This window comes from Fragaria vesca, linkage group LG6 (assembly GCF_000184155.1).
Source record: "Fragaria vesca subsp. vesca linkage group LG6, FraVesHawaii_1.0, whole genome shotgun sequence".
Taxonomy (NCBI): Eukaryota; Viridiplantae; Streptophyta; class Magnoliopsida; order Rosales; family Rosaceae; genus Fragaria; species Fragaria vesca.
In genome coordinates this window covers 6,526,295-6,550,327 of record NC_020496.1, presented here as the reverse complement: position 1 = coordinate 6,550,327, position 24,033 = coordinate 6,526,295, and the positions used below count along the sequence as shown (strand labels likewise).

General features: G+C 39.0%; 4 protein-coding genes across 4 annotated transcripts; 2 read left to right on the top strand and 2 right to left on the bottom strand.

The window, feature by feature from the left end:
• Positions 1-372: 372 nt before the first annotated feature.
• Positions 373-1,218, top strand: LOC101296791 (protein FAR-RED ELONGATED HYPOCOTYL 3-like). Its single transcript, XM_004305028.1, has one exon. It carries the CDS (start codon positions 373-375, stop codon positions 1,216-1,218), a length of 846 nt encoding a protein of 281 aa, XP_004305076.1.
• A 6,579-nt stretch (positions 1,219-7,797) lies between these two features.
• LOC101296502 (probable WRKY transcription factor 70-like) lies at positions 7,798-9,914 on the bottom strand. Its single transcript, XM_004305027.1, has 3 exons — positions 8,859-9,914; positions 8,349-8,453; positions 7,798-8,245 (listed from the first exon to the last, which is right to left on the bottom strand). The coding sequence occupies exons 1-3, from the start codon at positions 9,197-9,199 to the stop codon at positions 7,798-7,800; spliced, it is 894 nt and encodes a 297-aa protein (XP_004305075.1). The 5' UTR covers positions 9,200-9,914.
• A 1,688-nt stretch (positions 9,915-11,602) lies between these two features.
• On the bottom strand, positions 11,603-16,940 carry LOC101296217 (phospholipid-transporting ATPase 1-like). Its single transcript, XM_004305026.1, has 7 exons — positions 15,233-16,940; positions 14,760-15,096; positions 13,805-14,594; positions 13,493-13,616; positions 13,052-13,271; positions 12,393-12,851; positions 11,603-12,287 (listed from the first exon to the last, which is right to left on the bottom strand). The coding sequence occupies exons 1-7, from the start codon at positions 16,938-16,940 to the stop codon at positions 12,086-12,088; spliced, it is 3,840 nt and encodes a 1,279-aa protein (XP_004305074.1). The 3' UTR covers positions 11,603-12,085.
• Positions 16,941-22,057: 5,117 nt separating this feature from the next.
• LOC101295933 (F-box/LRR-repeat protein At3g48880-like) lies at positions 22,058-23,155 on the top strand. The gene has a single exon (XM_004305025.1). The coding sequence runs from the start codon at positions 22,058-22,060 to the stop codon at positions 23,153-23,155; it is 1,098 nt and encodes a 365-aa protein (XP_004305073.1).
• The last annotated feature ends 878 nt before the right edge of the window (positions 23,156-24,033 follow it).

Genomic DNA, 24,033 nt, shown 5'->3' with positions numbered 1-24,033 from the left:
TACATCTGATTTGCGATGGAGTCATAGAAGAAAAATATGAGTTTAGTGATCATCCAAGCCCCTCTGAACCCATCAATCCTGGTAAGATTCCAGCTGAAATTGTTCGTCTTATTTGTGCATTTTGTTCATCTTAGTTTGATTTTCGTATGGGTTGCTGGCTATTCGTGGTTTTGACTTGAGTCGAATGCTAATTTCAAACTCTTTGACGCTTTGATTTCATCTACTTTGTTTATTGGTTTATTGCGGATATTCGATTGATTTGGACTTTATTTGTTGGCTGCAAGTACTCAGATTCCTCATATGCTTTCGTTGCTGGAAGTAAATTTTGATAGTCGAGAAGACCTTGTTGCTGCTGTTCATAAAATTGCATTGATGGAAGGGTATGTAACTGTTATAAAAAGATCAAAACCTGAGAAGTGTGTGTTCATAGGCTGTGATAGAGGTGGTAAGTATCGAGACACTAGGATGGTTCCATTAGAGAAGAGAAAAAGGAAGACATCATCTCGCCTAATAGATTGCCCTTTTGAAATTGTGGGGAGAAACAAACCTAAAGGTTTTTGGAAGGTGGATATAAAAAACTTAGCACATAACCATGAGCCTTCAAGAGATATGTCTGGGCATCCTTATTGTCGTCAGTTTTCAAAAGAGGAAATCATGAAAATTAAAGAGATGAGTAAGGCTGGGGTAACCCCTCGCCAAATATTGTCTTCACTTCGACAAAGTAATTCAGATATACATACTACTTTCAGAAGCATCTACAATGAAAAGCAGAGAATTATGAAGGAGAATTTAGCAGGTCATACTGTTATCCAAGCCTTATTGGAAGAACTTGGTCAAGCTGGTTTCATCTATAACATTGAGTATGATCAAAATGGTCGGTTGACTCATTTGATGTTTGCCCATCCACTTTCAATTGCTTTGACTAAGAGCTACATGAATGTCTTTGTGATGGATTGTACATATAAGACTAACAAGTACAAGATGCCATTACTAGACATTGTAGGAGTCACCAGCTTCAATACATCTTTCTATTCTTGTTTTGTCTTCATGCAAAAAGAGGAAGAAGAGGACTACGTATGGGCTCTAACAATGTTTAGCAAAATGTTGGGAGTTGAGGCTTATCCTTTGGTGATTATAATAGACAGAGAATTGGCATTGATGAATGCTATAAATATTGTCTTCCCAAAAACTGCTAACATTTTGTGTGTGGCATATTGAGAAAAATATAACCACAAACTGTAAGGGTCATTTTACAGAAGAAGCTGATTGGGTTGCTTTCATGTCTACGTGGATTACTTTGATCAATTCCCATGATGAACCATCCTTTCATGAAGCTTGGACCAATTTTGAAGCTGAGTACAAGCATAAGGTAGCTGTTCTTAATTACATCAAAGGCACTTGGCTTTCATTAAAAGAAAAATTTGTAGCTGCATGGACATGTCAAGTTGCACACTTTGGTAATCGTGCTACTTCAAGAGGTGAGGGTGCACATTCAATTCTAAAGAGATATCTTCAAGTATCAAGTGGAGGTCTTGGTGAGGTAAAGGACAAAATGTGCCTTGCCATTGAAAATCAGTTTCATGAGATCAATGCTCGACTCTCTAGTGAAAAGATTCGCCATCCACATAAAGTCAGGATTCCTTTCTTCTAAGAACTTGTTACTCGTATCTCTATATTTGCACTTGATGAGCTACATAAGCAATATGAACTAGCAAAGTCCAACAAACTTTCATCTCAATGCAAGGGTCAGTTTTACAAAACAATGGGCCTTCCTTGTGCACATATGATTAGGGAGATGAATTTTGAAGCATTGCAGTTGAACAACATTCATGAACAGTGGAGGATTGATACAAGATCATTTGATCATGGTACAAGCTTACATGATTGAGATGAGATAGATGTTCTTTTATCTGAATTCAAGTTTAAGTATGAAAGGATGCCTCTTACGTACTCAAAAAGACATTACCAAAAGAAACCTAACTCAGTTTGTTGGTGCTTCTGTTCCGTTACTATTGGAGCCTAATGTTCAACCTCATAAAGGTCGTCCATTAGGATCAAAAAACAAAAAATCTAGCTCCACAAAGCGTGATCCTTCAGCTTTTGAGATAATGGAAGGAAAGTCTCAAGGCTGTGGTCTTTGTCATCGTGGTGGTCATAATGCTCGAACTTGTTCACTACGTAAAGACAATGCTACCATGCCTTCATTTGGTCCTACAACTTCTACCTAGTGAAGTTATTAATGTAAGTTTTTGATTATCCTTAATCCTTCCCTTAATCCTTTTAGCTTTTTAGATACTCTTAGATTTAGAAGTTTGATTTTTGAGTGAGGATGAAACAATCAAGAAAGTTTATGTGATTACTGATGTTCATTATAAGACTTTGCATTGTGCCCTTTTGATCATTGTGCTCTCCATAAAAAAGACTAACACTGCTCTTTCTATTTTTGTTTGGTTGCAGATTCGTAACTTTGGTATTTGTGAACATTGGATGCACCTATTTTTGTTTGGTTGCAGACTAACATTGACAACAATAGTCTGAAGTGCTATTATATTCTCTTTTGATGCAAGTTGTAGTCTAAGTGCTGATATATTTCTGATGTATCTATATTTTATTTTTGTAAACTCAACTCTGTTATTTGTAATCAGTACCATGATTATTTAAGATGCTGTTAAGATTGCAAGTTTCATACTAGAGTTTTACCAAGTTGTAAAGGAAAGTAATTGATCATTTGCTCATATAGATGATTCTTATCTCATAGACAAGTTCTCTGAGTTTCTGCAATTAATTGTCTCCTCCCTTTGTTATATAGGCAAAGTGATGTATACAGGACAAAAATTGAGTACACAGAAATGTCCTTCCTTTGCTGAAAAAAAATAAAACATAGATATAGAAAGGGGTGTGTCAATAGAGAATTAGAGGGGTAGATTGGGAAGTGTGTATAAAAAATAGAATTAAAATAATGAAGAAATAGAAAGGGGTGTGTGAATAGAGGAAAAGGGTGTGTTAATAACACAACCCATTTTATAGAGTCGAGAGGTTTTGAAGGAAGATGACCGGAAGCTGGAGGGGAGGGTTCATCTTGACCCCACACAATCTGGCGCGTTTGTAGTACACCAATGGCTAGATGATCCTACACAATTTACCGCATTTTGTGACAAGGCAGGATGATGTCATCCGATTATGTCACTGTTGGCCTGTTCGTCATCCGAATATGATTTTCAATTCTATCTAATAGTTTAAGTTTAATTTTTTCTATTTTCAATTTCAAGTTGTTGTGAAATCTATATACTATCCTAATTCTAAAGTCTAAACTATTAGTAATCCATATATCAGATCAGACAAATACTAGTTAATGCTATTGGTACCCCAAGTTGACAATAATAATAACCTATATGGGGAATTATGTGGTTTCAAGGGGAGATGTAGAGGCAAGGTTAGGGGTGATTTGGCTATCAATAAGACGACAATCGGTTGGTAGTTGCATGTTCAAGGTCCTTGTTCAACGGAATTATCTTTCAACTCTCTCAACGTGTATATATCCATTATCCAACCATCAATTGGAGGACACTGCAGCTTGCAATAATCTCTCATGAAGTAAATTGATGAAAGGTAGATCCAATATTGAGATTCATATTTTATACCACAATTTTACCACATTTAATTTGGACACACAGCACTTACTTAGAATAAAAGAGAAAGATAACGTGGTAAATATTTTATTCGTTTACTAACATATATGATATAGGAATCAAAGTGCATGATCTAAACATCTAGCTTGAGTTACGTTTACTAGCATATGAAAGAATTGAAATAGATGTGCGTTAATTACAAGACCCTAAAGACTGAAAATTAAAAGAAGATTCGATGAATGTGCTAGATTATGGTAGGGGTTTAGGCACAAAGTAGATTATATATGATTTTTTTTTCTTTTTTTGGAAATTTTCTTAAGTTAAGTTTTATCTGTTCAGGTAATATGTTAATCTGGACCGAACCTCATCAAATCATTGGCAGTATGTGCTTGTGTATATGTTTGATACTTTATCTTCTTCTTTTGTTTATACTAGTTCAGCATGGATTCTAGGATCGATGTTTTCCTGATACAAATTTAACTTTAACTTATTCATTTCATCTATCAAGGTCGAGTTTGTTTCATTACGTTTCTTTTCATGAGCCAATCTCGTACAACTCTCGTAAATTAGTTTAACCGGATCTACACAGCACACATGCACCTCGAGTGCTTACTGCAGCTTACAGATAAATGATTAATTATATAACCACTCCTGGCTTGAGGGGTTGCATCGATCAAATCGAGTTTAGGGAAAAAGAGTATCTCTTAATACTTAAAAGAACTACTTACCTAACATGCTCTCTTCATATAATTAAGGAATAAAAGATCAGAAATGAACAGCATGCAGTACCCTCTATTGAATGGATATATGTGATTTATCCAATGCTATATATATGTTTGGGATGATGAAGCTAGCTAATGGAATCACATGCCTTGTCGATCCATGCCAGGTCATGCAAGTCCTTTCTACCATTCCCCTCCCATTCTGGGCATTGCTGGGTGCCCAGAGGCCAGAGCAGATTATCATCGTCAAGCCTAAACCTTAATTTTAAATAGAAAATTTCACAGAAGTCTCTTTTTTAACATCTTATCCTTTATAAGTCCACCCTGATATTTTTGTCCATACCGGTCCACTTTTTCAGTCCAAGCCCATCAATTTATTTTTTGTTCTACCTAAAATACCCTCTCCTCACTCTTTTTACCAATCCAGTTTTTCTCTCTAGACAATTTTTTTTTGGTCAAAGTTTCTCTCTCGTTCATTCTCTCTTTCTCTCGCTTCTCTCTCTCCGCTCTCTCTCCATTCTTCGATGGCCGATGCCGCTGCCACAACGAAGACGACCGACATGGCGCTCCTCGACGACGACCGTCGCTGCGCTCCTTGACGACACGGCCTGGATTCCGAATCGAGAAGGCAGATTCGGTCGGCGTCAGAGGATAAGGTGTTGAGTAAGAGGTCGTGGAGGAGCGAGGAGAGTGGAGCAGAGTTTGTTTCCGACGATCTCCAACGACGTCGTCACCGATTCACCTAACTCAGAGGTCACCGATTGAGAAATACCAGATCTAGCCGACGACTTGTAGATCTCCGGAGCTCCGATTGGAGGTGACTGTTCTGATTACATGATAGTGTAATTTGGCCAGAGTTTCATTCCTTGGTTTTGAGAAAGAGTAAACAAATAGTTTGCCGGTGGTAGTAGCTTTTGTGGCTGTTGGTAGTAGTTTTTGTGTTCGTCGAAAATCTCACAGTAGTTTTGTAGGCGGTGGTAGTAGCTTTTGTGGCTGGTGGTAGTAGTTTTTGTATTCGTCGAAAACCTCATAGTAGTAGCTTTTGTAGGCGATGGTAGTAGCTTTTGTAGCTGGTGGTAGTAGTTTTTGTGTTCGTCGGAAACCTCACAATAGTAGCTTTTATAGGCGGTGGTAGTAGCTTTTGTAGGCGGTGGTAGTAGCTAATTTTGTAGCTAGTGGTAGTAGTTTTTGTGTTCGTCAGAAACCTCACAGTAGTAGCTTTTGTGGCTTGTGATAGTAGTTTTTGTGGCTGGTGGTAGTAGCTTTTGTGTTCATCGGAAACCTCACAGTAGTAGCTTTTGTAGGCGGTGGTAGTAGCTTTTCTAGCTGGCCGATAGTAGTAATTTTTGTCATAGTCGTAGGTCGGCCGGAAACCTCGCCGAAGGTCGGCAGGAGACTATTCCGAAATGAGAGTGGTTGTTGACTTTTTATACTAGTGGCATTCTTGTAAATATAAAAGAGAAAATCTAATTTTTTTTGTTAGATGGCAGTCTGTAATTACGTTGAACTTCAACCTTATTTAGACTTGGGTGCATTTATGTGAGTAAAAATGTTGGGGTGGATCTATGTAGGAAAAAATGTCTCAAAGTGGACTTATATGTAATTGGCCCAATTTTAAAACAAGTTTTATTTTTATTTTTATACATAACCACAAGATAAGGGCTAAAATCAATATCAACTAGAAACAATAATGATGATTAGTTTATTGCCTAGTTGTTAAGCGTCTCTTTGTTAAGCATAATTAATAAGTTGGGAGGAATATATCCAGACGACGACGTAACCCAATCGAGGGTTTTCAGAGTCGATCAGCATGACCAAACCTTGTGTAGCAGCTTGCTTCATGCATGACCTAAGAGGGAAGTGCCCGGCCAGTCAACACCTTGTGTTAGTTAGGAGAGTAATTAATCAACTAATCTTGTTTTCTTATTTCAGTAATCTAGTTCAGATCGAGGAGCTGTACAGCACGTATGTAACATATATTGAAGGGTCAACACTAGTAATCTAGTTCTGCAGATTGCGTTCTTGAGGGGAATGAAAAGAAAAGAGAGAAATGGAAGCTTAGTTTTCTTGGTTTTACACACCATAGAGTGTGGCTGTGTGGGACTGGGAGGAGGATAGTTTAAGTTGAAGTTGGCAATTGCAGGGAGGGAAATCTAAGAACATATGCGGTTTTGTCACATATGGAACATTAGAAATTGGACTAGCTGCTTGCAGATCGCGTTGTGATGCTCGTTTGTTGTTCGAGATCAAGATGCAAAATTACATGGAGTCTTGAATTGTTTCATCATGTCAAGAAGAATGAACGAGTAGTTTTGGTCGAAGGAAGAGGGTATAATTAATGGTTTTGGCCAATGCACGAGATGATCCAGTAATGCCGTGTCTGCGAGTTTAGTGAGAGATTTTATATATCTGAGCTTTAGGCTTTAGTAGTTGATAGTCCTTTGGACCTGGGATAGATTATTATTCCTTTCGAGCAACACCATCAAGATATTTGGAAATGAAGTTGAAATGACAAGGACAGCAGAACAATTTAACCCTACTTCGATTCATATGTGCTCCATCTATCCTTAATCTGACCCATCTTAAGTAAGACTAAGTAGCTAGATGTTTGCTACATCACTCGTGACGAAAGGAAAAGAGAAAAGTTTTGATGGCTCTTAGTATAGTTGTTTATAAAATGCATCACAAATTTATAACCAGAAGATCGACACTACTGATGGGTAGAAAATACAATCAACACAGAGAAAGAAAAAGAAAATGAGTCTGCCTAGGGCTTCTAATTTCTTAGAAATAACTGAATCCTACGCTATGTTTGATACTTTTCTCTTCTCCTTCTCGATCTCTAGTGAGTATCTATTCATGTTTTATGTGTCAAACTCTGTTTAATAGGTCAAATTACAGAAGAAATAACTGAATGTTCTATTGCTAGAGTGCGAATGACAGTGTGAGGAACTGAAGATTATTCTTCTTTCAATTCTTTCAATACTATATACCGGTTTGTTTAAGCAGTTTATGTTGAAAGACTGGATTATTACGTACAAGATCGAAGCAGGAAATCAATTTTCTTCCTGTCATCTAAGGAGGAGAACTATTAGTAAATCATCTTACTGTTAACAATCTGAATATATATGAAAAACTCTGCCTTTTACACAGTATTTGATACACACGTCTCATGTAATACGTACTAACTAAAATATCCCTATCCTAAAATTTCAAATTCTACTCGATCGATCGGCCATTATAATCCCAAGTTCAGACAAACGTCACAAACAGGTGACCCAACTAGAACTTATACGAGGCATTCCACTAGTTTTTGCCAGTTTGGGCCAAAAAGAAGTAACCGGTACATTTCGAAGAAATTGAAAGACATGAATCACATGATTAATGACTTCACACACAGAATAATACAAAACAGTTGGTAGTAGTGCAAGACATATAGGTACTCATCAAAGCATTGGCAAAATTTCTTGCGCAAAGTATTCCATCATTGCTGGCAACCTGCTGCTGGCCGGCTCAGATGACTCGAACAGCATCGGTTGATCTCGTTGCACAAGATAATCAAAAGATAGTGATGATGAATGGCTGCTCACCACATGATTAGATTTAATGATCTCTCTTTCGATTGATGTGTTGGATGAGAAAAAGGGGTGTTCTAGTTCGTAAGGTAAGTTGTTGTTCTCAAATGTGATCGTAAACATGGAATTAGACTCTTCTATGGGACTACCACCGATTACGTTATCAAGGATGAGTTCAGGAGATTTGAGTAAGCTATGATTGCATGTGTGATTTCCGAAATATGTAGTCCGAAACAACGACGGATCATCTTCAACTTTCTGCACCTGCTTGGTCGCCTTGCAACCTTGTTCATACTTATGACTGCACCTGAAGTAGCTCCTGGATATAAATATATGTAAAGTAAAATTAAAATAGGAAACTAATGGAATAGAAGCATTATAGATATGATGCATGTCCGTACTTTTGGGTTGAATATGCATACCTTGGGTGCCTGGCATTAAGGATCTGTTTCTGTCCGTACTTTCTCCATGCATGACCATCATCAATGAAATCAGGAGCGTCTCTACTCCATGAGTGTGAAGTTTTCCTGCAAGTGATTTACAGTATATTAAGCTGCCATGATCAGCCTTTAACATATTTTAACAACTTAACCTATAAACAGAAAAAAGCAAGTTTTTCTTTCACAACTCCCCTCCCTTACCTTGAGTCGAAAATGCTAAAATATACGTGCTTCGTCGATGTATTGAACTCGTCTATTACAAATTTACAAGTACGTACTACGTGCCACATGAATCAAAATCTAAGAATAGCATATATACCTAGCTAGATATAAATGAAAATACAAGATTTCTACAACTAGACTCCTGATGTATTTGAATATCTAGCCTTTGAACAATCAGTTAATCAAATTTTCAGATCAAGAAAGAAAGAAAAAACAAAATCAAACCCTGATTCGATGAGCGAGTATGAGAAAATTTGTTTGATATATTACCTTTTCTTGGAAGAACTACCACTATCCGTAAACGTTTCCCTACTCTTGATCGTCTTGAGAGCATCCCAGCTGGATGATGATTCTACTATAGTAGGAAGAGCAAAAGTACTACGACCTGTACTGACTTGAATATACTCCCCCTTAGACTCATGATTCCCAGTTAAGAGGGAAAGGCAACTCGTGAACGAGCACCCGATCTTCTTAACAAAACCTTTGGCCAATAATCCACCATCACCATTACCGACTACCAAGCGAAGCTGATTCGCAAGTTCATGCCCTCGGAGCAGCTCTTCCTTTACCTTTTCCTGAAGTTTCCGTGAAGCTGGCCAAGTACACTCCATGTATATATGATTAGCTTAATTTATGTTTTAGGTGTGATATGTGAAGACTCTTTAGTCTGTCAGATACCCTTTTATATCAGACGAGGAAGACGTACAGGTCATCATCTTTTAGTGCAACGCAAGAAAGAGTGTAATGAGGACCAGAAGGCTAGGTCATGGTCATCTTTGATGGCATCACAGCAATGGTGAATGACATCTGCTTTTGCTAATCATCACGCGCTGATTAGGGTTTACTTGGAGAGGGGCGCCCCTTTACTCGGTGTCAACAACCAAAGCATTCCCAAACCTAAAGAAAGAAGAAAATTAAATTATTGTGGATTTCCAAACCAATAACAAAGATCAGTTCTGGATTTGTGGGGATTTATAATTTTTAACCATGTCTTGTTCTTTTGGGTCCAGCCGCCCCTCTGGAAGCTTGGAATCTAAGGTTTTTAAATATTATGTATAACTTGTAAAATTCTGATGCAGCTTATCGCCGTGTGATCAGACAATAATAACTAGGCTTTTAGAGGTCATCCATGACATACTTTCCGACGGTACGTACAAGATTATATTCAATTCTACGTACGTACACATCAGCACTACATCCATATCATACATCACCTTGTTTCTGAAGGACCTCCGTTACATTACCTCATGTTTGGCCTTACCTCATGTCTTGAAACCCTTGCTAGCTTTCTTCGAAACATGAACTTGTTTGGGCGGAGGATTCTCAGCTAGGGTTTCGATCGAGGTCGATCAGGTTGGTGGTCGGGATGAGTGATTCACACTCCCTGTTTAGATCTTTATATGCTAATTTGGTGGTTCCATAGGCTATTTACGAGAGTCATGCCTAAATAGGCTATTCAGGATAGTAGTGCAGTGAAAAATCCACTGTTATCATTTTACAATCCTCAATTAGGTTTGCTTTTTCTTATAGAAATAAGTGAACGGGATTTGTAATGAATGGTACTAGCATGCCAAGTCTTTAACTTGCCCAAACGTTTGACAAAAAAATGAATGCATCCGCATCATTCTGGCTTCTGATTAATGAAATTCGCCGTAAGGGCCCTTCCATCAAAATAAAAAAAATCCACACTCACCTTTTCGTTTGTTAGTTGATCTATTAATAAAAGGCCAATATACTTGCTACCAGAAACGAAGTTTAAGTTACTTGAAAGGGAAGTGTGGACTGTAAAAATGAGTTCAAATTTCACTTCCCTTCACATTTTTTTTTAATTTATTAATAACTCACGCACCCTACATATGTCTGTGAGGTTTGAACTCATGACTGGAAAGTTGTTTGTAAGCATCTTAACTGACCAAGCCACTGATTCCCTTAACGTAAATAACGCAACTTTTATTTGCCCCTGCGGTCGTGCTGGAAATAACTATTACCATGCATCACGTCAAATTCACCTTTTACCTCCATAACCGTTCTGCAAAATCTACTAAAGATTATCATGTATCGTTTACTAGAGATTATTTGTTCCACAAATTGCAGTTTTATGATGCTTCATGTTTCAGAAACAATGATGAATGTCATTTTTAGGCCTTTAATCCTGAATGGGCCTTCTGTAAGATCATACTCTAACCATTTATATGATTCTTTTCGGTTTTTCAACTGCTAAAATAATCGAATGTATGCTTTCAGCTCAAAAGAAGTCACCACTGATGAGAAGACCTTGGTGACCAGAAGACACCTAATAACTTCGATAGTATTTGGAGCCTCAGTTCAAACTACAGAAAAGAAAAATAGGGATGAAAGGACATCACATATGACAATATCTACGTAACTCATAGCAGACCCTTTCTGATTTTCAAGTATTGGCATATCACTTGGCAATTGCCGCATCATTAGCTAAAAGTGAAGTTTTCTGCACAGTTTTGTTTAAGAAGATACTAAAAGACAGAATGAGATGAAGGGCAAGCAACTTGTATTTCTCTTGTATATATATTTCAATGTGCAAGAGAAAATTGGTAGACACGATTTTTACACAAACCTACTATACACTAAGCTCTGTTCTATCCTTAAACTCCCCGATTTTATGTTTCCACTCTATATGAACTTGCATCATGGTTAAAGACACCCCCAATCTGTGAGACCCAAGTATCGAAAACATTAGATTTCAGGTTTTCTTCTTCACCTTAATTTCCTCCCCGACAGGGCTTATCCACGCATGCATTTGGGCCTAGAAGATTCACCATTTCCTCTTATGAACATGCAACTGCACTCCCTTTTGCTGTCAAATGCTAATACTCTGCTTTATACGCTGCCATGCTCATGCAATTTATCTGCCACGCAGAAGCAATTATCAACTAGGATTCCAGTAACTTAAACAGTAAATAAATGAGTATGAAAGGACCTCACAAGTAACAACTTACACACTCCAGTTACAAGTAACAACCTACAACCATTTTAGATAATCCATCACTATGGATGGCATAGTATAAGACTAGTTGGAAAGTGTTAGCAAGTATACCAGGTTTTACAGCTGACAGAACAACGTGCGAGGTCGAACCGAGTTCTTAACATTTACTTATTTTAAACAGAAACCAGTTGGAGCGTTTAGATTCTACAACATGTTATACAATCAGAGAAAGATTTCTGATACCCATACACCAAGTTATTCTATTGATAACCACTAGAAAACAATGAAACCTGTGTTACTATTTCATACTTATTTTCTGCTCATGTACCCAGAATATTATGAACACCTTTGTCAACAGCATGACCAAAGTCTAAGACAAACTCAACAGAGAAATTAAAAAGAATAACAAAAGGGAAAGAAGAACCCACCTTTAAAGTTTTACAACCGCACTCCACTGGAAAGCCGTATTGTGGTCAAGATGAGAAAAGCCATCTCAGAATGTGAATTTGTCTAACAGAGGGACATATATACGTGTTTAACTTGAATCTTCATCTTTCTCTGAGCCCAAATGCTTACGTTTCCTACGTAACATCTCAGCTTCTCTAGCTATCTGGATATCTGAGGCCCAAAAAATATGATGCACGACTTTGTACACAAAACGAGGGAGCAAGGCTACAACTATTATAAGCAAAATGGTGATCCAGTAGGTAGGAGAACATGCCAAATGGTATATAGTCCTGTCCACCAAAAGAAAAGAGTGAAAATTGTATATCAGCTGATGTATTAAAACATTCATAAGTTTTCAAACAGAACAAGGAACAGCTGAAGCCAAGGAAGCTAACCAGTAATTGGGAAAAACAGGTATCGAATCCAATATCACCACACAGGCATATGTGATGATTATTGATCCCCATACTGCAAGATGAGTGATAAATACCCACCGATGAATGTCCATTGCCAAATGTACATTAACAAGGATAACTACTGATATGGTCCACAGACTGCCCATGCTCCATATATCAATGGTGCTCTCCTTATAGGTGAACAGGGGTACATAAAAGAGAACAAGACTCTGCCATAGGGTGTCAAGCATTGTTATCCAGAAAAGAGGTACATTATATGCTTCCTGTCTATGGCCAGAACCATACAATTTTGGGTATTGTAATAATGTCCTGTGGCTCAGATCTTTGTCCAGTACCCCAACAACAATTGTAGGGACAGAAGTATATATAAGAGAATAGAAAACACTACTATAATCTGTCAAAGCAGAAGTTGTTGAAAATGATGTGGACAATATATACCTGCAGAAAATTACAAAAGCTTATCAATTTTGAGAACTTATAACTGGCTTTCACCGCCAATTATATTTGATATTTAAGTATCTGACCTCAAAAAAGTTTGATCACACAAATGATTCACTTAATCAGAAAGGATTTAAAATGAGATGAGACACATGCAGAACAGTTCCAGTAAACTACCCTAATAACCAAAGAAAACATACCAAAATAGCATCAGCACAAACACTGCATTGCGGTAGAAGTTGTAAATAACCAAATAACCAATACGCTGATAATTCCAGTGTCCATGCACCAGAAGCAATCTTTTTAAAAACCGAAACTGCCCCATAGCAAAATCTGATGCCATCACAGCTTGACGCCCCTCCTGACCGCAAATTCCCACACCAACATCTGCCATTTGGATCATTGAAACATCATTTGCGCCTAATGACATGCCGGTGGTCAGACATAGGAACCAAGAAAAAAGAAAAGCGAGAACTTCAGACCAATGAAGTGCAGTTTAAGACGACAGATTGCATATACATATTAAAACAGTAAACTCAAGCGTCTAGCAGCTTCACTTGCAGGATTGCATGAGAAAAATAAGGCAACCAATATGGATTCCACTCCTGCTAAAACAACAGGATAATAAAATAACGACTCACCATCACCTATAGCCAGTGTCATATCATCAGTACGGGTCTTGACAAGATCAACAATTCCAGCTTTCTGCAATGGTGCAACACGACAGCATACAACAACACTACAGGAAGTGGCAAGGTCGAAAAGCTGTAGAATGAAAAAGAAATTAGCAACTAAAACACAAATGTATGAACCATTATTTTGTGTGTGCAGTGTGCAGTTAGATAGAACTCTAAGATCAAAAACAATCAGTCACTCATATAACAAATGCAGCACTGGAACTAGGCATATCAAGTTGCCAGTTAATTATTTGATGTTATGAAATGAGAACTTGCCTCCGACTGCAGATCTTTCTCCAAAATGTATACCAAACTGTTCCCATCAATTATGAGTGCTAATGGGGCACTGATTTTTCCTTCTTCCTTCCCTGCATGGCATTTTGGCACATTGGACGTCTTCACTTCATCAGGTAGCACATAATCACTTGCAGCATTGCTTTTGCATCTCAAACTCTGATTTATTTCATTTGATGACTGCACACCGTATTTTTCCATAGCATCGACCAAAAGATTTCTGCATTCGGCCTCAGAAGTTCCATTTATGATAATTTGTTGCATATCTGCTGTCAAGAGCTTGCATGATACACCAATTGAAATAGCTGTCTCTTGCTTATCTCCAGTCAGAACCCAGACCTTAATTCCTGCTTGCCTGAGGGACTCAATAGCTTCTGGCACACCATCTTGTAGCTTATCCTCAATTGCAGTTGCCCCAAGTAGCTTTAAGTTGGATTCAATAAGAGCTGCTGTTTGACGTAGTTTTAAGGATCGATCACTTAATGAGGTACTTGCATCTTCATACATGCCTTGCCACTGCTCAAGTTCTTCATTTGTAAGATCTCTTGCAGCAACCACAAGAGTACGTAGACCTTGTGAGGAGTATTCATTCAGATGCCTCTGAGTTGAATGTCTCAATTCATCATCTCTTTGAGAATCATTAGCTAGTATACTGAGCATCGAGGTATCAGCACCTTTCACCAACACCTTTATAGTATTGTTTGGAAATCTGATAACAACGGACATACGTTTTCGAACACTGTCAAATTCATGCAGACCCAATACATCCAACCTAATTACACAAATATAAAATAGAAGTCAATATTAGAAGAGCACAGCAGTATGATGCATTATTACTCTAGCAAGTCATCCATGAAATGAATCAAGGATGCAGATGGCTAGCTAGTTGCAGTCGCAAAAGCAAAAAAAATAGAAGTAGAAGTGAGTGACTTTCTACCTTAGTTTCTCACCATTGACATCAATTGCAATATGCCCTGATGTGCGCTCAAAGAGAGTATATCTATAACCAGATGCTGCAGCAACTAGTGCTTGCTCATCTGGGGATTCCCCCTGATAATCAATAGAATCAACATCCAAATCACCTTTAGCACAACTGGAAGATGTACCAGTACTGACAATAGGAACCACAGTATTACAAGCTGCCAATGTAAGGAAAAACTCATGTGCAGCAATCCTCTCATCTTCACTCAAGTCTTTGTGCAACAACTCCATTAGCTCAGAATCGACAGCAACTTCAGATTTTAGCTTCCATCTCTTTCTAGCTACACCTCCTCCTGCCACAAATCATACAAATGAGACATATTGAATATGAATATTGGTAACATTACATGCAAGCACTACAATATCATCTATAACAGAGACAATGAAAGCTTCAAAGAAAGCAGAGCAGGAACAAGACTGCCATAATACCTGTATCATTCTCTTCCTGCAACTGATCAGCCACAAGCACACGGCTCCCGTAATCCCTCCCATATATGCTTGCTCTGCGGAATTCCATCTTATTTTCAGTAAGTGTCCCTGTTTTGTCTGAAAATATATATCGTATTTGACCCAGATCCTCATTGATATTGAAGGATCTGCACTGGAACCTTGCTCCAGAGTTACAGTCGAACATATGCCTGTCTTCAATCATGAAATATGACTGGCCCAAACGAACCAACTCCACAGTAATATACAGAGAGATCGGTATCATTATCTGAAACACTATGACAGAACTCAAAAAGGAGAAAAGAATCTCCATAGGTATCCCATAATACCTATAGGTTTTCCCATTGAGCTTCCCCCAATTAGTGAAGAATCGTTTCCGGTAATAAGGCAATGTGTCAAGCTGATGTTTATGGCGTATTAACCAAGTGCCCATGCCAGCAGCCACAACTGAACACATGACAAAAAGGAAAATCGACAACGACAGGGTTTCTCTGTTCATGTAGCGTTCAACTTTGCTTCTCTTGGGAGGAGAAGCTGCACTATTCAACATTGCCTTTGTTTCCTGTCCAGCATATACCACAACACCAATTATCCACTCCGTGTTCTTCAGCTGGCAACCACGCAAAACTATATTTGACTGTGTCAGGGGAAATGTATGTCCATTAAACTCCATGTTGGCTGTAAACTCATAGATATTCCGATTAGGTTGTTCGCACCTGATGATCCCCATAATTGTACACCCTTCAGCTACAGCTGAAGATGTTTCCTGGCGTGCAAACCTTGTTTTGAGGTTTGACTCGCCATCCAGATTCATTGTCTGAATGTAGGCAATTCCACTAGGGTCACTTGTTCCTAACATAACCATATCACAAGGAATTGTATCATCAGCACAGATCTTCAGAACCTCACCCACTTGAATATTTTTCCATTTCTTTACTTGAAATTGGCCAGACTGAAGGACCAAAGACTCCCGGTTGTTCTCATAGTTGTCTGATCTATGTCTTCGCCAATCCTCATAGCCATCTTTTATAGCCGTGACACATAGCACAAACAGGAGGGGGAAAAGAGATGCCGTTCTCCCAAAGACAGCAAGAGGCGGAAGCTGATTGAGAACAGCAATAACTAGAAAATACAAATAAGCAACCCGGTGAAACTGAATGAAAACATTCTTGGGCAAAAATGTGATTAAGGTGTACTGGCTAGTGCGAATCTCATTGCCAGTGAACTCATTCTTGTCGTTTGTTCTCTTCGGATCATCAATATAGATCAACCTTGGGTCTTCATGTAGGAGGATATCCGGGTGACACTTGTTTGCCTTTTCCTGAACCCCAGATGGAGCCTGGAGAACATCATGGGACGCTGAATTACCATTGATACTGTGCAGTTCCATTGTACCCCACGACGCCTGGCGTTTTTTATGCCGCGTGGGGTATTCCAAAGGGAACTGCGGCCGAGACTCCGGCCCTACCGGAAAAATCTGCTTCCCCGGTCTCTCACCACAGTCAGAATCAGCAATGTATTCCCTCACCAACAACAATTCAGCTTGACCATCATCGTTGCTATCAAGAATGGAAGGAGAACTGGAACCATCAGGCAAGAGCTGCTCGAGTCTCTCGGCTAGAGTAGAGGGCTGCACAAGCGGCGCTGATGGAGAATCCGGTGATGAGAGCAACAGATGATCACCGCTCATATATAATCCTCCAATGTAGCCATTGGAGAATCACACACTTCCCTCATTTCCATCCAACATAAACAAGTACACTCCACAAATCAACCTCTAAATCGAAATCGCTTCAATCACAAAACATGAAAACTCAATCCGATTTCAAAATCGAGACCAAACACGCTCCTGCTAAAAGAGCGAAAAACGACAATGTAGGTCACCAACACCTCCCAAAACGAAAGAGATGCAACAACAAGAACAACAACAAAACAATCATTCGCAGGCGAAAAGCAACAAGATTCTGAAAACCTTACCGCCCTTTAATCGGAGAGAGGGAGAAGCGAGAGAGGCCCACAGAGAATCCAAATAGGCACAGAGCTTCGATCCAAGCTCTGATCCCCAAAGCAAGCAATGCCAGAGCTAGAAACAAACAAAACACAAGAAATCAATCACGAATCCCAATCAGCTACCTCAAACCTAACCACAAATAACGCCCAAAAATCAAAAGCACCAATCCCAATCAGAATCAGATACACACCAAAATCTTAATAGAAACAAAAAAGCAGGAGGAGGCAGACCTCTGGCTCGGTGATAATGCGGACAAGGCAAGCTTTATCGTCTCGGAAGCCGTGCTCCGATTACAAAAACACAATGCAGGATCGGAGATATCTTTCTTGGCCTGGTTTACTTGTGACGAATTTAGATTAACCGGATCGGGAAATTGGTAAAAGGAAAAGGAAAAGTTTTCAGGGGAAAAAGAAAAAAGAAAAGAGATTGAGGGGAGGGGGTGGTAAAGGAAATATGGAAATTGGGTTTGGGGAGGAGACGTGTCGAGAATTGGAGGGGGGGTTAGTCGGAGAGGAGATGGCCGGGAAAATCGGACGGGGAGGGAGGGAGGGAGAGGTGAGGCTTGAATCGAGGGGTTTTAGCTGCTGTCACTCTAAACTTGGTGTCGCCTGGTCATTCTCTTTGTTCACCTTTCATAATTGAGATGAAATGATAACATTACTAGGGGTAAATTGTGAAATAAATAAATTATGATTGCTTTTATTAACGGTAAATTGGTCATTACACTTATGAGATGGTATATCATTTTTTTACCTTTTTATTGTATGGTATGCAGGATGGTTCAAAATATCTGGTCAATATTTATGATCTTGGAGAGCTCAATTCCTCAAAAATTGTGCTTATTCTCCATCGACAATACATCAAGGTCATTTTTGTTAGACTGATTCCATCAGCTACACAACTAGTAATGCAAGTGGTTATGATTAACCATCAAGGGGTGATGACTGGTTCAGCTGCTTTATACGGAACTCTCGTCTCTATGTTCCAGTTTTGACTCTAATCAGTTTGTAACCAACAGGTTTAAGAGGTTTGTGCGCAAGTGACAGGAGATTAATCTGACATTGTTGTGATACTCTTGTGGACACTGTATTGACTGAACGAGTGTGTTACTAACTTGTTAACGGAATAAGGTGGTTTGTTATCTCACTTCTGACAAGAAAAAACAGAAGTAACATGCTTGAATCTTACCTGCGTCCCAACTCATACCTTGCCTTATGAAAAACCCTAATCAGATTTGCTTTTGGTTAACTTATTGCTAATCTCTTTGCAATGTCTTTGGCACAAGCAACGTAGCCAGCTCATGCTTGATGAGTAGGTCGGCTTCATCTGTTTCATCTTTACTCCCTTTCGGTTTGCGTGAGGCCTAATCAATCATTCAATCAATTCCGACTACTCACCTATGACCTATCAGTATTGATGGTCTTTGATGATCTCCTAACTCCGGACTTGCATTTCCAAAAACGCCCCTCGCAGGTACTGAAAAAGAGAAAGCCAACCGGTAAAACGTTGAATGCAATCACGTGGGAGGTTCAGGTGAGGTGACAGTGATCCAGCTCGGCCGTTGATTGATCACATCGTGCGGTGGACAAAGGAACCTGTGATGTTTGAGTCTGGGGCTTTTGTGGTTTTCTGTAACCTCACGGATTCCGATTCTGGCAATGACAGTGTACTGACTGGTGAATGGTCCATGGTTCATGATGGAAAGCTTCAGAAATATGAGGACGAGGTTACTCAAACCAGGTCTTGTCGCGGTTTGAACAAAAAGGACTAAATGGCATTGTGCATGGGGGGAGTGATCGGCTTTCCCGTTTTACCCTTGTAGGTTGTCAGGTACTCAGGTCCCATTTCTTGATCACCAGCAATAATCTGATGCAATTATGCCCAGCAGTTTCCTCTGCACCTTGGCATCATTTTGGAAGCACACATGAATATGGGTAAAGCGTAAACACTAACCTTGAAGCAACCTTGCCTAGAGGAAGCCAGGGGTCAACAAGGATACTGTGGGATTAGAGTTGGGATCAACTAAATGTCTAAAACCCTGTTGCTGAATTGCTTGCCGGAGATAAAAGTACTGTGCAATGGTCCGGTGGCGGAAATGAGAGTATGAGATTGAAAATAGATGTTCATTCCAGCAATGTTTGTTGCAGGCATCCAACAATGCAGAGTGCATCCATTAGCTAGTGCTATATGCCATTTGGTAGAAGTCATGTGTATTCATCAATTTACAATGAATCTATCTTCGCAATACCATTACAATTTTGGGCAAATCTAATTTTTTTAATATAAGTAGAAGGCGTATCTCACAATTATAAACAAAATTGAGGTTAGATTAGATTTATACATAAGACATAATATTATTACATACTGTAGGATCACATTCGAGAGACTCATAATGTGTTTGCTTGGCAAATTACCATTTTCACAATGAGATGCTACAAGTAACACCATACACCTGATGCATAGAGATGAGAAGCAAGGATTGCCCTTGACTCAAGTTTTCCCTGAAGATGGAGAATTAGCCGTTTCTAAAAAAGGACAATACGCAAGACAAGGTACTAGAGCGATCTCCGATCCGTTATGCTGGTAATATCTTTGTTTCCGGACTTTAAACTCGTCATATGCTTTCAGTAGTTCATGATATATAGTTTTCTTGGTCAATTGCCTTCCAAGTGAACATTTCACCATATTTTCTTGCAGTAAAATAGTGTAGAAGTTTTGCTTTTTCTAGGACAAAGAAAAAATAAGATTACAAACAGAAACCTCTACAACACCCGACTCCTCAAATGGTTAGAACCTTTCTCATTCAAAATTCTGGGCCTACCTACCAAACAGCCCACACATTTCATCTGAAGGGCCCAATTAATACTTTGGGATATACTTCTGCGGAAGGACTGGGGGTTTTTCAGCTACAAAATCACCATGTCGAGACCAGAGAAGAAGATGAAGCGGTCGTTAGATCTGGCATCTCCACCGACGATCAACCGCGTCGTTTCGAACCAAGACAACCACCATCAACCTCTGAGTCGAAGATGGGAGGATTTAGAAGTGGACTGCTTAGCAAACGTGTTCGCCAGAGTCGGAATGGAGTCGCTGCTTCTAGCTCTCCCTTTTGTCTGCAAATCATGGTACGCCACGTCTCACAATCCCTTATGCTGGAAATCTCTCTCTTTCCCGGACTTTGAACCCAATCCTCTGTTCGTTTCTGTTCATGAAATCGATTTCGAGACCCGGAAATTCGGCCCCTTTTATGATAAGTTTATAAACGAGTACCGAATCAACAGAACTCGTTTCTCCATCACTGGTTTCATAAAATTGGTGATCAAACGTAGTGATGGGAAAGCCACTTCTCTAAAGTTACCTGGTTTTTGTAATGAAGAAGGTTTGAGATATGTTTCGGAAACGTGTCCTGAGCTTAGGATGTTGCATTTGTGCGATGATTTAGTGCTGTTCAAGCATTGCCGTGTTGTCTCCGAACTGATCGGAAAATGGAAGTATCTGGAGCACTTGACATTGGGTGGAAAATGCGGCGAAATTCTGAAGCAATACAGCGGAGAAGGAAGCGTGGAGTATTTGAGCAAGAGCTTTGAGGCGCTGCTGGCATTCGACAAGTTCAGCGATGGGAATCTGCACAAGATCCTTGTGCAGGTCGGCATTCACTGCAAGAATTTCAGGAGTTTGCATATCTTTGAGACTCTTGTTGGGGAAGCCGAAGCATTGGCAATTGTGACTATGCTGCCGGGGCTTATGGACTTGACATTGGGACAATCTCGCATCGAGCGGGATAATCTTGTCATGCTGTTGCAGGGATGCAAGAAGCTTTGCTGTTTTAATCTTTGGTATTGCGAAGGTTTTGAGGGGTGTGATCCAGAATTGTTGAAGCTTGCTTCACATATTAGCGAGTTTTGGTACAAGGGTGCTGTAACTGATTTTACCCGGTTGAATGTGTTGAAGAGGAATATCTTAACCATGGGTATAAAGAATCAAATCTGGAGGAAGGGTAGGATGCTAATGGCAAGGGTTTTGGACTTAGATGAGTAAGGAGGGTTGTTTTTTCATTTTGTTGTGTTTGGTCTTAAAACTCTTAAGAGCCGATGTAATTTTACTGATATGTTTCAACTTTCAAGTGTTACAGTTGGTTTCTTTAGTCTAGAGCCAAAAATTAGTATTACTAGTTGATGCAAAAACTGAACAAGGCAAGGTGATAAAGACATGAACACCATGACCTTCACCTCATGAAATTTCTTGTTGAACACTGCACACCTTACATGGAAGGATATGCATTTCTTAGATTGATAGGTTTTTTCATGATTGCATTAGCCCAAAACAATTTTATTAATCGATGATACTTGTAGTTTCATACAAACAAGTCAAAATACTTGTTTCTAAGAGCATCTCGAAGGGTTGAAGGTACTATCTAAATAAATTTGGGTAAAGCTATGAAATATAGCTATCGATTCAACCATGTTAGCTCCGGCAATGACAGCTATTGTAATTGATATGCTATGTCTTATTGAATTGTAAATTGACACCAACAAAAGGCGAGAGAAATATAAGTTTCGTTTTAGCAATATATACCTAGTCATTTTAGATAAAGTTAATAATATTTTTAATCAAATAAACAACTGAATGTAACAAATTCTGTTGTTCCATTGCCCGTGTAAAACTCACACAACCTCTATTTACGAAAAGAAGACTATGTTACTAGACCAAATATTGGTAATTTGTTACGGCCCAGTAACACTCAAAATATATAGATTATGGCTTAGGGTACCGGGGTTATGCACTTGAAAATCACGATGTTGAGACCGGAGACGGAGATGAAGCTGTCGTCAGATTTGTCATCTCCACCGAGGATCAACGGCGTCGTTTCGAATCAGGACGCTGACCAATCTCTCAGTCGAAAATGGGAGGAGTTAGAAGTGGACTGTTTAGCAACTGTGTTTGCCAAGGTCGGAATGGAGTCTCTGGTTTTAGCTCTCCCTTTTGTATGCAAATCGTGGTACGCAACAACGCAAAATCCTTTATGTTGGAAGTTTCTCTCTTTTCCAGAGTTCCAGCCCTATCCTTTGTTTTCTACTGTTCATAATGATGATGATGAAATCCAGAGTTTTGGCCCCTTTTACGATAAGTTTGTAGAAGAATTCCAAATTGATAGGACTCGTTTTTCGATCACCGGTTTTATAAAATTGATAGTCAATCATAGCAAGGGAAAAGCAGTTGAGCTGAAGCTACCTCCATTTTGCACAGAAGAAGCATTGAGATATGTTGCAGATGCGTGTCCTGGAATTAGGTGTATGCATTTTGCTGACGATTTAGAGCTTTTCAAGCACTCTCAGATTCTCCCGGAAGTGATTGTCAAGTGGAAGTTTCTGGAGGACTTGACTTTGGGTGGAAACATGGACAATATCAGCAGACAATTGGATTTGATGGTTGAACAGAGGTTGTGTGGTTATTTTGAGGCTGCGTTGTTGCCATACGACAACTTTGGCAATATGGTGACTAAGAACTTGGGCGAGATTCTGGTGCAGATTGGCATTCACTGCAAGAGTTTACGGAGTTTGCATGTTTTTGATACTATCATTGTTGTTGAACACGCATCGACACTAGTGACAATGCTGCCAAATCTTGTGGACTTAACCCTAGAACAATGCCGCATTGGGCATTACAGTCTTGTCACGCTCTTGCGGGGCTGCAAGAAGCTTTGGCGCTTCAAGGTTTGGAATACTTACGGTTTTGAAGAGGGTCACGAAGGAATTCGAAATCTTGCTTCTCATATTAGTGAATTTAAGTGTAAGCATGATCAAACCGGTCATATATCCTTCAATTTGGACTTGAAGGAGAAGATTTTGGAAAGGAGAAGCATTCATATATGTAGAAAGGCAAATTCAAACTAAGGTGAGAGTGTGTTTGTTATTTTCTTATGTCTAGTGCTCTAGTCTGAATTGATCGTTATGTTTATCGTAAATCTGAGTTTAGTATCAATGTCTGTTGGACTAATCTTAAACTCATTTGTCTGTTTTCATGAGATTTAACTTTTGATTGTTACTAATAAAGTAATAAATGTCACAAAGAAGATTTATGTTTCCCTTGAGCTTTTGTACAAATTCCAAGACTCCAAGTGATGCATCAAAGTTGAAAGCAACGAGCTCAGACATATGTAGTTCATGTGATGTAGTTTGTGTTGTTATATCGTCTCTAGTCTTTTTTTATGTAAAATAAATAAATAAAAAAGGTATAACACAGACTTGTGTTACTGCAAATAGGTTAATCGTTATTATTTATTTCCAGTGCAATGAGCATATTTCATTCAGTAGTTATGTTGTTTAAATCACATCCATTTGAAATTGAATAAAGGTTGATGCAAGAGAAAAAAACTAAAATTAGGTATCTAGGTTTGTTTTGAATCTGGAAACGTATTTGGGTCGGATCTAAAGGGTTTCAAATTGGATATGTTTCCGGTCCGAATCTTGGTTATGGTCTAACACCGATTAGGTCTTGAACTCTCAATGTCAACCCAGTAGAATCTTGGACATTGAATACACACCTTAAATCCTAAAAAGATGTTCTTTTAGCTTCATATCTGATATGAATTTTCAGATTTACGTCGGTTCAAATAATGTGTGTGCCGCTTGTATTGCATAAACTATTTTATTCTTTTTTAATATAAGGGCTAAAAGGCAGCCCTCACGCCTTTACCATTAATGAAACTGCAGAATACAAGGGGGTCATTGAACCTAAAACCCATAGTGTAAGAATGTCTACAAAAAGCAAT

Coding starts and splice junctions, on each gene's coding strand:
- LOC101296791 (XM_004305028.1), top strand. CDS start 373: ATGGAAGGGTATGTAACTGTTATAAAAAGATCAAAACCTGAGAAGTGT.
- LOC101296502 (XM_004305027.1), bottom strand. CDS start 9,199: ATGGAGTGTACTTGGCCAGCTTCACGGAAACTTCAGGAAAAGGTAAAG. Junction 8,454..8,858: donor GGTAGTTCTTCCAAGAAAAG/GTAATATATCAA, acceptor AATCACTTGCAG/GAAAACTTCACACTCATGGA. Junction 8,246..8,348: donor CTTAATGCCAGGCACCCAAG/GTATGCATATTC, acceptor ATTTATATCCAG/GAGCTACTTCAGGTGCAGTC.
- LOC101296217 (XM_004305026.1), bottom strand. CDS start 16,940: ATGAGCGGTGATCATCTGTTGCTCTCATCACCGGATTCTCCATCAGCG. Junction 15,097..15,232: donor GCAGGAAGAGAATGATACAG/GTATTATGGCAG, acceptor GATTTGTGGCAG/GAGGAGGTGTAGCTAGAAAG. Junction 13,617..13,804: donor AGAAAGATCTGCAGTCGGAG/GCAAGTTCTCAT, acceptor TTCATTCTACAG/CTTTTCGACCTTGCCACTTC.
- LOC101295933 (XM_004305025.1), top strand. CDS start 22,058: ATGTTGAGACCGGAGACGGAGATGAAGCTGTCGTCAGATTTGTCATCT.